The 14,317-nt window shown below is 41.7% G+C and overlaps 1 protein-coding gene across 2 annotated transcripts in view; it reads left to right on the top strand.

Moving 5' to 3' along the window:
- Positions 1 to 14,317, top strand: part of fibcd1b (fibrinogen C domain containing 1b) — a 143,279-nt gene that overhangs the window by 58,705 nt on the left and 70,257 nt on the right. For both annotated transcript variants that reach the window (XM_055052509.1, XM_055052510.1), the window contains one exon: positions 5,355 to 5,514. In XM_055052509.1, the coding sequence (XP_054908484.1) occupies positions 5,355 to 5,514 (160 nt within the window). The remainder of the gene's footprint in view (positions 1 to 5,354; positions 5,515 to 14,317) is intronic.

Genomic DNA, 14,317 nt, shown 5'->3' on the forward strand with positions numbered 1-14,317 from the left:
TAAGTCGTTCCTGGTTAAATAAAACATAAATATGCACTATTCAACATGAAAAGATTGTAATTTTGTCATCTTCAAGCTGAGCATGTGATTAGATCATGTTCAGGATTTTCAAATCATCTTTTTATGCAACAGCTGCGCAAAAAAGCACCTAAATTGGCCCCCATTTAAACCCTGACACAAAACAAGGCTCCATGTGTTAAGTACTGTGGCGTAACTGATTTTCTAAGCCAGTGCAAAGGCTGTCTAATGAGATCTAATTACATAATGATCCTAATTGATGTGTCTGTCAAGGCTAAGCAATCGAGGCTAGAGACACGTCTCCTGCTTTGAAAGGAGACACGCAAGCAGAACGTCGATACATGCTTAACAAACAACAACTGGAGAAATAGTGTGAGAAAGCCACATTCAAAAGTGTCTTCCCCATGAATCCTGCCTTGTTGCCGAGCAGAACAGTTTCGGTTCTGTAATGTATGCAGGCATGTGCCTGTAGCTTTCTTTGCACCTGCATTGGGGCATGTACACAAACGTGCCTTGTTTGAAGCTCTGTGTGGGTTTAACTCACACTATTCCAGTGTGATATTCTCTCAGCGTAGTTCGCTGTGCCTCGGCTTTGTGTTGCATAGATATTGAGGCCAAGGAATGGCCACGGGGGTTTACATCTAATGCAGTTTTAACACCTGAGTATAGCTGCGCCTATGGGGCGTATGACTTTGAACAGCGCAGGTTTTTGTTTGTGTGTGTTTTTGAGGGGAGTATGTTTGCATGAGACAGAGAAAAAGAAGGATGACGAAAGTTTTTTTTTTTTTTTTGAAGGGGGTTGTTTGTACTGGGTGTGTGAGTGAGATGAAGGGCAAAGAGGAAAAAAAAATGTTTTTCTACTCTGATAAATACATAGAGTTTTAGAAACAACTTGGCTATCCGTAGACTCCAACAGGAATGAAATTAAAACAAAAAAACATGACCTTAACTTTAATGACCAGCTCAGAGAAAGGCTGTGACCAGGGTATATTAGAGAGGTTACCCTGCTCTTTGCTAGTCTTAGCACACACATTCATCAACAACCTTCCCACAGGGCTTTTAGTGCTTCACTATATTCACCAGATTGCGTTATGGAATAAGGTTCCACGTGTCGTTGCTACACACTGCAGCCATCGCATCTGTGTGCCTGTGAAAGTCCTGAAAGAATTATGCTGCTTGTCCTAACACATTGGTATAGTCAGGTGCACAGGATGACAACTTTTCCAGCGGGACTGAGGTAAATTTAGAATCCCAGCTTTGGATATGTTTCCCTCTGTTTTTGAAAAGAAAGGAAAAAGAATACTCAGCTGCAACATTCTGCAGTAAATACGCTGCTCCACTAGGAGGCAATAATGACATAAATGCCATCAAAACATACAAAAGAAGAAGACCTATTTCTGCTAAAGCAGTTGTAGGTCATTTCCCCTCATACAGTTTCTCCTTTAAGCTTAAATGTTAAGCTTAATAGAGTCAAAAGCAGACATATGTGAAAGTATCCCTCATTAAACTGAGGATGTGCAATAATGACAGAAGATTTATGTTTTTCAATATACCGCTGTTAGTGTAGAGGGGGCTTTAAAATTAATGGCTGACTTCAAACTCTTTGCTTTAACACACTTGATTCAAATCACCTAATTATGCTGTCAGGATGCCTTCAAGGTCAGTGGGAAACCTGTTTATCACCTATCAGTTTAAATTAGGCATGTGGATGTAACACATCTAAAATGGTTACATCCACATAACTGGAACTGTGGTAAATGGCATCATGCATTTAGCTATCTTGTACAGGTCACCCCAGTACTTTCACCCCACTCCCACCAACAGCATATTTTACATTGCTGAATTACTTTTTATTATGACAGTGCCACAGCTAACATTTTTTGCTAGCATCTCTGCATATTAAAAAGATATGATGCTCTTTGTCATGAAATGGTGGTGGTGAGGTGGTGAGGCAGACGCTGGAGACCCAGGTAGGTGTATGGTGAGTAATTTAATGAAAATAAGTCCAACAAAACACAGAGTCAATAAACAATAGTCCGCGGCCAGGCAGCACGGCTGAGCAGAAGCCAGGGATCACAACGGTAGCAACTGGTCTTAAGGGCGGCACAAAAAAAAACGACAATCTGACAAACAACGACAAGGACCCGACGAGGAACAAAGGACACAGGAGGGACTAAATACACTGAGGGCAATCAGGGGAACAAGACACACCTGGGAACAATCAAGGGGAAGACAGGACAACGAGGAGACTCAGGACACAGAAACTCGGAATTAAAACACAGAAAAACACAGAACCTGACAGTACCCCCCCCTTAAAGGGCGGCTACCAGACGCCCAAAAACAAAATTCAAAACCCAAAAACCAGGGTGGGCGGAGGAGGGCCAGAGTCCAGAAAACAAAAAACTACCCTCAAAAGGGAGCGGAATCCGGCGGAGCAGGAGCCGGAGCGGAATCCGGCGGAGCAGGAGCAGGAGCCGGAGCGGAATCCGGCGGAGCAGGAGCCGGAGCGGGATCCGGCGGAGCAGGAGCCGGAGCGGGATCCGGCGGAGCAGGAGCAGGAGCCGGAGCGGGATCCGGCGGAGCAGGAGCAGGAGCCGGAGCGGAGTCCGGCCGAGCAGGAGCCGAAGCCGGAGCGGAGTCCGGCCGAGCAGGAGCCGAAGCCGGAGCGGAGTCCGGCCGAGCAGGAGCCGAAGCCGGAGCGGAGTCCGGCCGAGCAGGAGCCGTAGCCGGAGCGGAGTCCGGCCGAGCAGGAGCCGAAGCCGGAGCGGAGTCCGGCCGAGCAGGAGCCGAAGCCGGAGCGGAGTCCGGCCGAGCAGGAGCCGAAGCCGGAGCGGAGTCCGGCCGAGCAGGAGCCGAAGCCGGAGCGGAGTCCGGCGGAGCAGGAACGGCAGCCGGAGCGGGGTCCGGCGGAAGCCGGAGCGGAGTCCGGCCGAGCAGGAGCCGAAGCCGGAGCGGAGTCTGGCCGAGCAGGAGCCGAAGCCGGAGCGGAGTCTGGCCGAGCAGGAGCCGAAGCCGGAGCGGAGTCCGGCCGAGCAGGAACGGCAGCCGGAGCGGGGTCCGGCGGAGCAGGAACGGCAGCCGGAGCGGGGTCCGGCGGAGCAGGAACGGCAGCCGGAGCGGGGTCCGGCGGAGCAGGAACGGCAGCCGGAGCGGGGTCCGGCGGAGCAGGAACGGCAGCCGGAGCGGGGTCCGGCGGAGCAGGAACGGCAGCCGGAGCGGGGTCCGGCGGAGCAGGAACGGCAGCCGAAGCGGGGTCCGGCGGAGCAGGAACGGCAGCCGGAGCGGGGTCCGGCGGAGCAGGAACGGCAGCCGGAGCGGGGTCCGGCGGAGCAGGAACGGCAGCCGGAGCGGGGTCCGGCGGAGCAGGAACGGCAGCCGGAGCGGGGTCCGGCGGAGCAGGAACGGCAGCCGGAGCGGGGTCCGGCGGAGCAGGAACGGCAGCCGGAGCGGGGTCCGGCGGAGCAGGAACGGCAGCCGGAGCGGGGTCCGGGGGAGCAGGAACGGCAGCCGGAGCGGGGTCCGGGGGAGCAGGAACGGCAGCCGGAGCGGGGTCCGGGGGAGCAGGAACGGCAGCCGGAGCGGGGTCCGGGGGAGCAGGAACGGCAGCCGGAGCGGGGTCCGGGGGAGCAGGAACGGCAGCCGGAGCGGGGTCCGGGGGAGCAGGAACGGCAGCCGGAGCGGGGTCCGGGGGAGCAGGAACGGCAGCCGGAGCGGGGTCCGGGGGAGCAGGAACGGCAGCCGGAGCGGGGTCCGGGGGAGCAGGAACGGCAGCCGGAGCGGGGTCCGGGGGAGCAGGAACGGCAGCCGGAGCGGGGTCCGGCGAAGCGGCACGAGGAGCTGAGGATGGAGCTGGGGATGGGCTGCCGGAGCGGATGTCTGGCCTGGGAGGCAGAGGTTTAGCATCCCAGGCCGCAAAGGCTGTCCGGCGTATCTCCTCTGCCTCCCGCTGCAGCTCCACCAGCGCGGGGTGCGGGAGACGAGGAACCCAATAGTCCAATAGCAGGCCCAGGCGTATCGCGAACCCTGGCCGTCTCAGGGCGAACGTGGACGTGCTCTTTGACTCCTCATACTCCTGGATAGTACGGAGTAGCTCCTCTAAACCCTCTGGGTCCATGCTGAATTCAGCTAGCCTCACCTTATTCTTGGTCGGGTCCTTCTGTCATGAAATGGTGGTGGTGAGGTGGTGAGGCAGACGCTGGAGACCCAGGTAGGTGTATGGTGAGTAATTTAATGAAAATAAGTCCAACAAAACACAGAGTCAATAAACAATAGTCCGCGGCCAGGCAGCACGGCTGAGCAGAAGCCAGGGATCACAACGGTAGCAACTGGTCTTAAGGGCGGCACAAAAAAACAACGACAATCTGACAAACAACGACAAGGACCCGACGAGGAACAAAGGACACAGGAGGGACTAAATACACTGAGGGCAATCAGGGGAACAAGACACACCTGGGAACAATCAAGGGGAAGACAGGACAACGAGGAGACTCAGGACACAGAAACTCGGAATTAAAACACAGAAAAACACAGAACCTGACACTCTTAGCTGATTTAAAAAAACTATCTTTAGTAGAGTACAGGTGTTTAGGTTGACTTTGTTACGCTTTCCAAAAAAATAAAACTGAATATTTTTTTTAAAAGGAGAATCAATCTGCACTCTAAATGAAAAAAAAAAGATTCTGTGTGATTTTGAATTAATTTGATCATGTTCGAAAAGAGCTTTTTGATTTTGCCACATTGATGAAATAATTTATAGTGTGCCAAATTTCAACACCCATTTGTTAATCACCTATCAGTTTATTCTCACTGTCTTCAAAGAGTTGTCGATAACTATTTGGAACAATTTTATTTCATTTCGGCAACAGATAAATAGGTTAGGCTAATATTTGCTTTTTTTTTCTTTTCAACTGCTTTTTGTTTACTGTGGAATAGAGCTAGGACTCTTGCTCAGGAAGCATTGACCTTGAAAACAGCCGGGGAGTCTGCATAATTTACAATATAATCAGATAAAAGCTATTTTACTACTTTTGTTTAAAGAAAGCAGTGATTTTGGGTTATAACAATGCTCTTACTAAACAGCTCCACTAGCTTAAGCGGAAAATAAATGCTTGGTGCAAGTGTTGCCGAAAGTGAAAATGCAACAAGATATTCTATCATTTCATTGGTCTCAGCTGTTCAAATCGAGCTGTTTGTATGCTGTATAATAAAAAAAAGCAGCAAATGTTGTCCATCTTGAAGGTAATGAAACTGTTGTCCCATCTGCTGCGAAGGGAACTTGGTGTTATTTCTTCATTAGTAAGTGTGTTTTCTCCCATCCCACTTTCATTGTGCTGCAGCTGCTGTCGGACAGCCAGATCAACATGGTGAAGGTGGTGAACTCCGTCAGCGATGCTCTCAATGCCATGCAGAAGGAAAACGTGGGACTGAAGGCTCGGGTCAAGGCCGATCTACAAAGAGCACCGGTTCGAGGCGCTCGACTCAAGGGCTGTTCCAATGGTAAGAAAAACCAGTCAGTGTTTACCTTTATGCATGTTTTTCTTGCAGGATCGAAATTCATAGTGTGCAGATTTCTATGCTGTTCCATCGTCCTTCTGTATTTCTGTAAATTATGCATCACAGACAACCTAGATGTTGACATTTCACCTTCCTTCCCTGCTCCGTGTCATGATTTTCCCTTGACCTATTATTCTTCAGAGTTTTTTTCCAGTGCAATGTGTTTGTTATCCATCATGCGGCATATTCATTCAATAGAGCCTCTCCGGGCAAGGTGCGGGCTCCTTTCTGTGGGCCATATCTCTTGCACATTATTCACATGGCGATAAGACTGTGGAATTTTTCACTTTACATGAGAGATGACTTATGTGTCCGCAGAGAACGCCCTGAGGCACCGTCCCATCGGAAGCCTTTTAACCAGGCATACCCGGTGGCATCCCCCTGCTGAATTTGTCTGTCACTGATAGCCAAGTAGCACTGCTGAGCTCCTGTTGAGAATACAACGTGCAATCACAGGCAACACTTTCAACTGGTTTTCTCATTGAAGGGAGGATTTAAGGATAAAGTAGATATTTAGTAAACATGGGACACAAAGGCTTCTGTTTGCCTTCTTTATGCTATATAACTTATCAGTATGTTTCTGATGTTTCCCTAAGCACCTTACATATTAATTAAAACAGAGACTAGCATATCAGTACAGTTGTGAGATCCTCGCAGTGGCTACTTGTTGCTCAAAGAATAGAATTTAAAATGTTATTGATTCATAAAGCACTTTTTAATGAAGCCCAATTTACATTTCTGATTTTCTTCAACGCTGCAAACCACTGAGACCTTTAAGATCATCTGAATCAAACTTGTTCATCATTCCAAGAGTTTGAACAAAACATGGCAAAGAAACTGTAAGATTGTGTGCACCAATGTTCTGGACTAAGCTTCCTGTTCACTGTAAAACAAGATTAAAAAGCTTTTAATTTGCTTGAAATTGGCTTTAAAAACATGTTTGAAAACCTGGCTGAAAGGTGCAACGTAGATAAAGTTCCTTCTCTAGTCTTACTATGTGGATGTGAACACACCCTCCAAGGGCGTTGTAGCAACACAAGCACCCATATTCACTCCATTTTTGGTTCAGTTCAACAACAATTTTCATTTAAATGGACAGAAAAGAATGGAAAGAAAAATAACTTCTTACCATTTGTTTTTCTGATTATGATCATTCTTTTTTTCTGGTCGTTATCTGACTTTTCTTCACACGCTGCTTTCGGTGCCACTCTGTTACTCAGAGATTCATTGATTCACAGTATGCACAATTAGCAGAAATCCAAGGTCACAAAAATCTGAACCGCTAGAGAAGACTAAACATGCAGTGTCAGAAAAAGGAAAATGAAAAATCTCCTTCAGACAAATCAATAAACAATTTGGTTTCTGTTTGTTTTGTCAAGATGCAAGAAATGGCACTTTTTCCTTATATTGGTTAAATGTTTTATTTTAAATATGCTGTAGGAGCCGTAGTTTGATGCTTGTTAAAAACATCGCAGCGTTTTACGAACAGAGGGGATTAGTTCAGTTTTCGTCCCTTGTTTAATTTTTAGGAATGGCAGCGGCTGCAGCAAAGGTGCAATAAAGCTGATGAACAGATGGAGAACAAAATGAGACAAAAACATCTATACTCTGCTTTTTCTGCGTCTGCGTCATCCTACAAGCCGACCCATTGCCATGACAACTGACAGACAACAGCTCAAGCAGCAGATAGAGCTGAGATGCTTTCAATCCCATCAGGGGAATCAACACCGAAAGATAAAACATTTCCCACACCAAAAAAAAACATGATGCCGTCAGGATTGATGTCTATATTGTCATTATTAATACCTGAACACAGCAGCGGTTGATTAACTGATTTAAACACCTGCTCTACTGATGACTTGGCGTATGGGTTGCACTGTTTACGCCACAACAATTTCTGGTGAAAATGGAAGAGTTTTGTTGTGTTTGTAGTGTACATGTACATGAAACCACCGAATGTTTTCTCTGACAACAGCACAGACTGAAAACGGGTTCCAGAGTGCAATGGTCGTGAAACGTACCGGTGTACGTTTTCTTGTAAACGGAATAAATGGATATTTTCTGCCAGGGAATCCCTAGCTCATGCATTGTATGACGCAAAACTTAGCTGCTTTCTGCAAACCCCAGAAGAAGAAGATGAAACTACTGACAACGCTGGTGTTACTACAATTCGTGTTTCCCCATCAGATACGGTTTCCTCAGTGTCTCTTCATCACTCCGCACTGCCCAGGTGGCAAAATACAGGTGTGCTTGTTAAGCGCTCTTATCTAGACAACTACGGACACAGTGAAACCTCAGACATGTTTCAGCAAAGTTATCCCACTTTTTTCCAACTGCGCCCTAATCAGACACATAGTGCATGTTTTCTCCCAGTATCTGGGGGAACGGCACCTGATGGGGAAACGCAAATCGTCATGCTCTTTTTCTTAAAAACGCATTCAACGCTGTAAATCACTAAGTCCTTTAGTTTTAAAGGACTTAGCACCAACTAGTGGCATGGTGAGAGCATTACACGTTTTCGATGTGTACCCTGACTGTGTAAACAAAGATTGTAATTAGAATGTCTTCATGTTAATGTGTTAACAGAAACAATACTGACATTTCATTTTCGTTGAATCAGTCAATAGCAGACCAGCAACAGTAAGGCTAGCACAGCTATCTCACTGCTCACATTTTCAATATTTTCTCTAAAATGAAACTTTTTCCTCACCTGTTAAATGTAAAACCCTTGAACCTTGTTATCTACAGCTGTCATAGGGTTGAATTAGCTAAACACTGGGTCATTTTTCAGATTCTTTGCATGATTATAGTATTCTCCTGACCACCGATATTCCTGACTCAAAGGACAGCAAATGGCGCATGTGTGGCCCACGATAAGTCGCAATGTCTAATCCAGTTATCCATTCACATATATAAATGCTACTCCCTCGTGCTCTGTTCTTCCTGCCACTCAGCCATAGGTCTCAAGTTACATTGTGTTGCATTCAGTGTTGTAGGAAAAAAGATATTCATGCGCTTAATGTCCGTTTGCCATAACTATTCATTGAATTCATAAATAGTTATGAATTCAATAAATAGTTGAATGGGGGTGGCAACTGCCACCGCATGCCAGCCCAGTAGCTCCGCCCCTGAGTTCAAACACTGGCTGAATCTTAATTAACAACACTTGTTCTTTGAAAACCCTTTAGAAGACAAAAAAGTGGCAACAAAAGAATTATAAGGCACATAAATTTAAGTCAAACGATATAAAGAAATAAATCTAGTTGCAGAGATATGTTTGATCCTGTACTTTAAAAAAATGCCAATCATAAGTTGAAATGCTTTTTTTTTTTTTTATCAGACACAAATCTTTATATGAAAACCTAACAGAGTTGATGTTCAACGCCATTTGAAACGCTGCTGATGGTACTGAAAATTGGTACTCTCAGGGAACGCATTTGTTGCAAAGTTCTTGCTTTTTGATCTCAGTGAAAAATTCTGATCTAACAACATTTTCTGAGGCAATTAGTAAACAATTAGTTGAAACAAAAGATAATTTAAACTAGCTATAAATTATAATCCACTGGTTGAAGGAATTATTCATCAGAACTAATCGGAGTTTTTTACAGTGAAATAATTTATTCAAGCTTCCTCATTAGTGCATTGTCTTGTGGCTGTAAATGAAAAATATCAGCAACACAGATGATTATATATATATATATATATATATATATATATATATATATATATATATATATATATATATATATATATATATATATATATATATATATATATATAATATTTTTTGTTTATTTTTATTTTTATTTTTTTTGTCTTCCAACAACAATTTCTCTTTTTCTTCCCCAGATTTCAGATGATGCAACCGTACAATCAGAGCAGAAAACCTACAAAAAGAGTAATATATATATATATATATATATATATATATATATATATATATATATATATATATATATATATATTATTCACTGGCATTTATAACTGGACATAGTGTAGGATTGTTATGTAACATAAAGTCAGTCTATAGTGTAAGACTGTGGTGGCTATTACATCAGTCCTGCTGTGGCTGCTGCAGAGTGGCTGAAACACTGCTCCATTTCTTATAATTATTTTCAACAGAGATTCTTAGAGTTCAGCCAAATGACAGCCAGGCTTATCAGTAATTTCCTGAAAAGTGCTACAGATGAAACTAAAAGAAGCTTTTTATCATAATTTTATCTATTCCTGGTGTTCTGGATTTTTCAGAAAATATTGATAGCACTCAGAGCATTAGTTATTGTTTTTTTTTTTTTTGTTTTGTTTTGTTTTATTTTGTTTGTTTTTTTTTTTACTTCTATTATCATGGTTTTGGAAATCCTAATGAATATATTAATTTCTTTTTACAAGCTCAAAATACAAGCATATCTGTGTTTCTAATTTCTGCTGGTGGAATAATAAAAAAAAAATAAATAAAAAAGTAACAATACAAACAGTGTGATGTCAAAAAATGGGAGTTTGGAATAATTACATCTGTTTTGCTTTGTTCTAAAGTTATTTTTGCTGTTTGTGTTTGGAAGAAACACACTTATTTCATTATGGGAGTAAGACTCTAAGTAAAACTAAACTAAAAAGTAAAACTCTGACAGCCAGTATAAACTTTCCTCAAGATTTCAGCACCATGGACAGAGCATCTGAGGCCAGAAACATGTAAACAAACGTTTTTTTTTTTTTTAAGTCTACAATTTTACAGACAATTTTACAGACATCCCCTGTCTTGAACACCAATCTAATATTATTTCATGACACAACTGTGTATTATTGGAAATTTATATTCCTATTTATAACTCTTAAAAAGATGCGAGAAAGGTCTCATTTCTCGTTTTTCTATTTAAATGTCAAAATGTATTCGTGTGGGATTGAAGTAAAAACACAGGACACCTCAGTATGATGATATTTGTAGACATTTTATATCAAATCTCCAAAAGCAAAATTGTTTTCTTGTGGAAGGTTGCTGTCACTGCTATCACCATGGTTTGTCCAGAATCTTCTTCCACCAAGATCCACAGCCACTCCTAACCCAAATAGGTTTCTTGGTCTCAGCATTGTAAAATCAGGACCATTGTAAAATAATTGTAAAATAAGGTTAAAGCCTTATTGTGTCAAAAATGTGCTAGTTTAATACTGTTTCACTTCCATTTGAACAGATGTGGGAAGACCTGTCGCCAACTGTTTCCAAATAAATTACAGATCCAAATTCCAGATGTAAGCTATGAACTGACCTACTTTGATGCATTGAAGAGTTACAACTCCAGGATATTTTTATATTCACAATACACAGGTGGCAACTCTTGTGCTTTCCCTACTGTCCACCCTCTGTTAGAAAAATTGGGGCTGTTATTTTGCAGATGTTTATGCTCATTGTGGAACTCTGACTCCTTAAAATGGTTTGACCTCCTGCTGGATTTGAAGGGGAGTGGGGACACACGTGCGATTCATCATTAGTGAAGCATTCCCTGACTCCATCTGCTGTTCTGTCATCATCTTGGTAATAATTTACTCAACCTTTATCAAGCTGCAAATGTTACAAGTGTTAAGACAAAGCAGCTTAGAATTAGGATGAAATATATTTACATTGGCTTGGAAAAATTTTCATAGCATGATCTTTCTTCCAAATTTCTACAAAGGTCAGCACAAAGTATTGCATAATTATAATGTGGAAAGAAAATTATGGGTTTCAAGGTTTTTAAGAATGTGTTTTAATCCTATTTTGCTGCAATTACAACTGCAGATTTTTGATGTGTGTCTACCAACTTTGCATATCTGAAGACAAAAAAATTCAGGTTTATTGAGATTGGATGGAAAGGATTTGTAAATAGCAACTCTCATAACTTGATAGATTCTTAATTGACCCTCAAACTTTCCTATTGTTGATTTGATTTGATGTAAACAATTAAATTGTAACTGTTTGTAGGTTTGGGAGTTTTTCTATTCACTGATGTTTAACCTTCTCCCTATTCTCAAATAACAAGTTTCTTAAAATATTGTCTTATAGTAGTCCAGGTAGCTATCTAGCTATTCTGACTAGCGTCTTTATTTATCCCTTCTGAAGAAATGCAGTTGTCTTGCCACCATTAAGTTTTATTATGGTTGCACCTTAAAGTATTTAGTTGGACAGATTTTTTTCAGAGGTATTTTGCAACATCATGCTGCCATGCCCATGTTTCATCAAAGCCATGATGTGCAGGGTTTTACTTTCACAAAGGCCTGAAATTACAAATTTAGTCTCCCGTGAACATACTGCATTTTAGTCCCTTGCAAATCTGATCAGCTTTTTTGTCTCAGCTGCTACATTTCAACTAGGTTACTTCTGAAAAAAAATTGTTATCCTAAATTTTATCTAGAAGTAAAGGGTTTTATGTTCCCTCCAAATCAAAATAATTCACTACTTTGTTTTTGCACAACAAAATAAGTCCAAAAGAGATGCAATAAAGCAATGTTCTACCTTAAAAAGTATCACAGAATTCAAGGAGTATGGGGAATTGGTTTTGCAGGGCTGTGTATGCATTGGTCCTGAACATTTTGCAGTTTTTTTCACCTTCTTCTCCTCAGAGCTTCTGATGAGACAATCTAAAGCTAAGCAGCCAGCAGAAACAAAGTAGTTGTGGAGCATATTCTTGACATTTTAACAGATTTGAACACTGGGCTAAGAGCAAACAATCTAAGCAAAGAAAACTACAAAATATTGTTCTGCTCACAACCCATCATGAATGACGAACAGTATTTATTTCCCCTCTGACTTTCAATGCTTATTAGATATGCAGCATATTCCTGTTTGTTATTTTTCTATGTTGAAGATAACACTCACCAGACAGCACATTTTTATTTCTAACTGTGAGCATACAGAGTGCGTGCAGCAAATTTAAAGAACTTACTTGCCATCGGTTGACACACCAATGAATATTTTTGTCTGTTCATCTTCATCTGAGCCTGTCAATATTTCAAGGTGTCCCTCTTTTCACTGTTTCTGTTAGATTCTCTTCAGAACATATTGGTTTGTCAAAGCCGTGTGAATTCAGACCTGATAGCAGATAGATCCAGCTGTGCAGCTGGATGAACCTGCAACAGGGGTCCTACTTTTCATCTGATGTATAGGCTGATAATGGAGTGCTGCTGCAGAGGGGAGCAGAAATGTTGGATTATGTTAAATATTAAGTATGTTAAGTATTATTAAATGAGGAGGAAGAAGAGGGATTGTATAATTTCCAGACACATAGTGCCATTTTACAGCACAATCGGTTGTTACCTTCAGTTGTTCTAAAACATGTTGCATATATCAAACATAACCTAAAAGAAATGTAACTTTGGAATTTGAAGCCTTGAAATTGTCCTAATTTTTTTGGGTCTTACTCTTTCTGACGCTCTGCCTTCTGCAAGTAATCACAACAGTGCATTGGGAAGTGGAAAATTTCATATTGATCCAATCAGTCACAAGTAAACACAGCCAATACCAATTCTGATACCTATGCTTTTTTTCATGAAATGTCTTTATCATTGAATAAATTGGTGATTTGACATCAGTTAGTTGATTACACAGGTCAACAGCCAAAATGTTATGGAGCATTTTTCAACTGTTTGAGGATTTTTTTGACATGCTGAAGCCAAAAAATCACATTATTTTTGCACATCCAAGTCAAACTTTTAAACTATGAGCATCAAAATGCACCAGTTGTTCTCAGACATGAAACGGTTTCCTGAGAATCAGGGTTTAATGAGTGATGAGGAGAGACTCCATCAGGACGATCAGAAGAGATGGAGAATTTTGCACAATGAGGAAGCAGTGTTCAGTTTACATGGACTTCCCCTTATCAGTGTTTATTATTCAACTTACAGAAATCCACGTTTGCAATATTAGAAAAAAAGTTATTTCTCTGAAAACCTAATGTCACAAACTTGTAATAAATTTAGTCGAATGATTGGATTTCTCTAAAATCAATAACCTGACCAGAATGAGAAAAAATGGATGTCATTTTACAGCAAAGTTGTTCTAATTCAGTTGAAAACACAGACAACTTCCCAAAAATATTTTTTGTAACCCAGTGTTATGATAAAATACAGGACAAACTTATTTGTGAAATTTTGTTTAATTATCAAACGACTTTGTAACACAATGTAGCAGAAAAGAAAACTAATCCTCTTTTACTTTCTGCTATTAATATTAAGTTGAAGTGTTTATGGGGGAATTAAAAATAATGTATTTTGAAAAGAAAGCAGACTTGCTGAGTACAAACATGACAAAAGGTAAGAAATCTGGCTTTTCTATTAAAATGTAAGCTCTTAATATTTGGGATTTTAATTCCTGCATATCCTCTGCCATTAAATCTGTGAGCAAATTCCAGCTACTTCCTAGACATGTAGGATCAAAACTGCAAACAAAAGCATTGATCTCATCATGGTATTGATCCAAAACCATTACTCACCTCAGTATCGATAGTATTGATATTTAGATCAATACGCCCAGTCCTGCTGAATGGCTGCCAGCAGAGATTCAAGGATTTCTCAAACATGCGTAAAATAACCGAAGGAAAACTCCAGGCATGTTTTTGATGGGAGAATAACCTTATAGGATGAAATAAGGCTCAGAAAAGCAGATTTTCTCAATACCTCTCACATTAACCAAAGGAAATGTCATGAAATGCAGGGCATATCTAATGGTTATAACTAATGTAGCACTGTGTACAGATTTACAGCTGAAAATAGTCCTAAA

The sequence above is a fragment of the Poeciliopsis prolifica genome, unplaced genomic scaffold, assembly GCF_027474105.1.
Source record: "Poeciliopsis prolifica strain line A6 unplaced genomic scaffold, Auburn_PproV2 SCAFFOLD035, whole genome shotgun sequence".
NCBI lineage: Eukaryota > Metazoa > Chordata > Actinopteri > Cyprinodontiformes > Poeciliidae > Poeciliopsis > Poeciliopsis prolifica.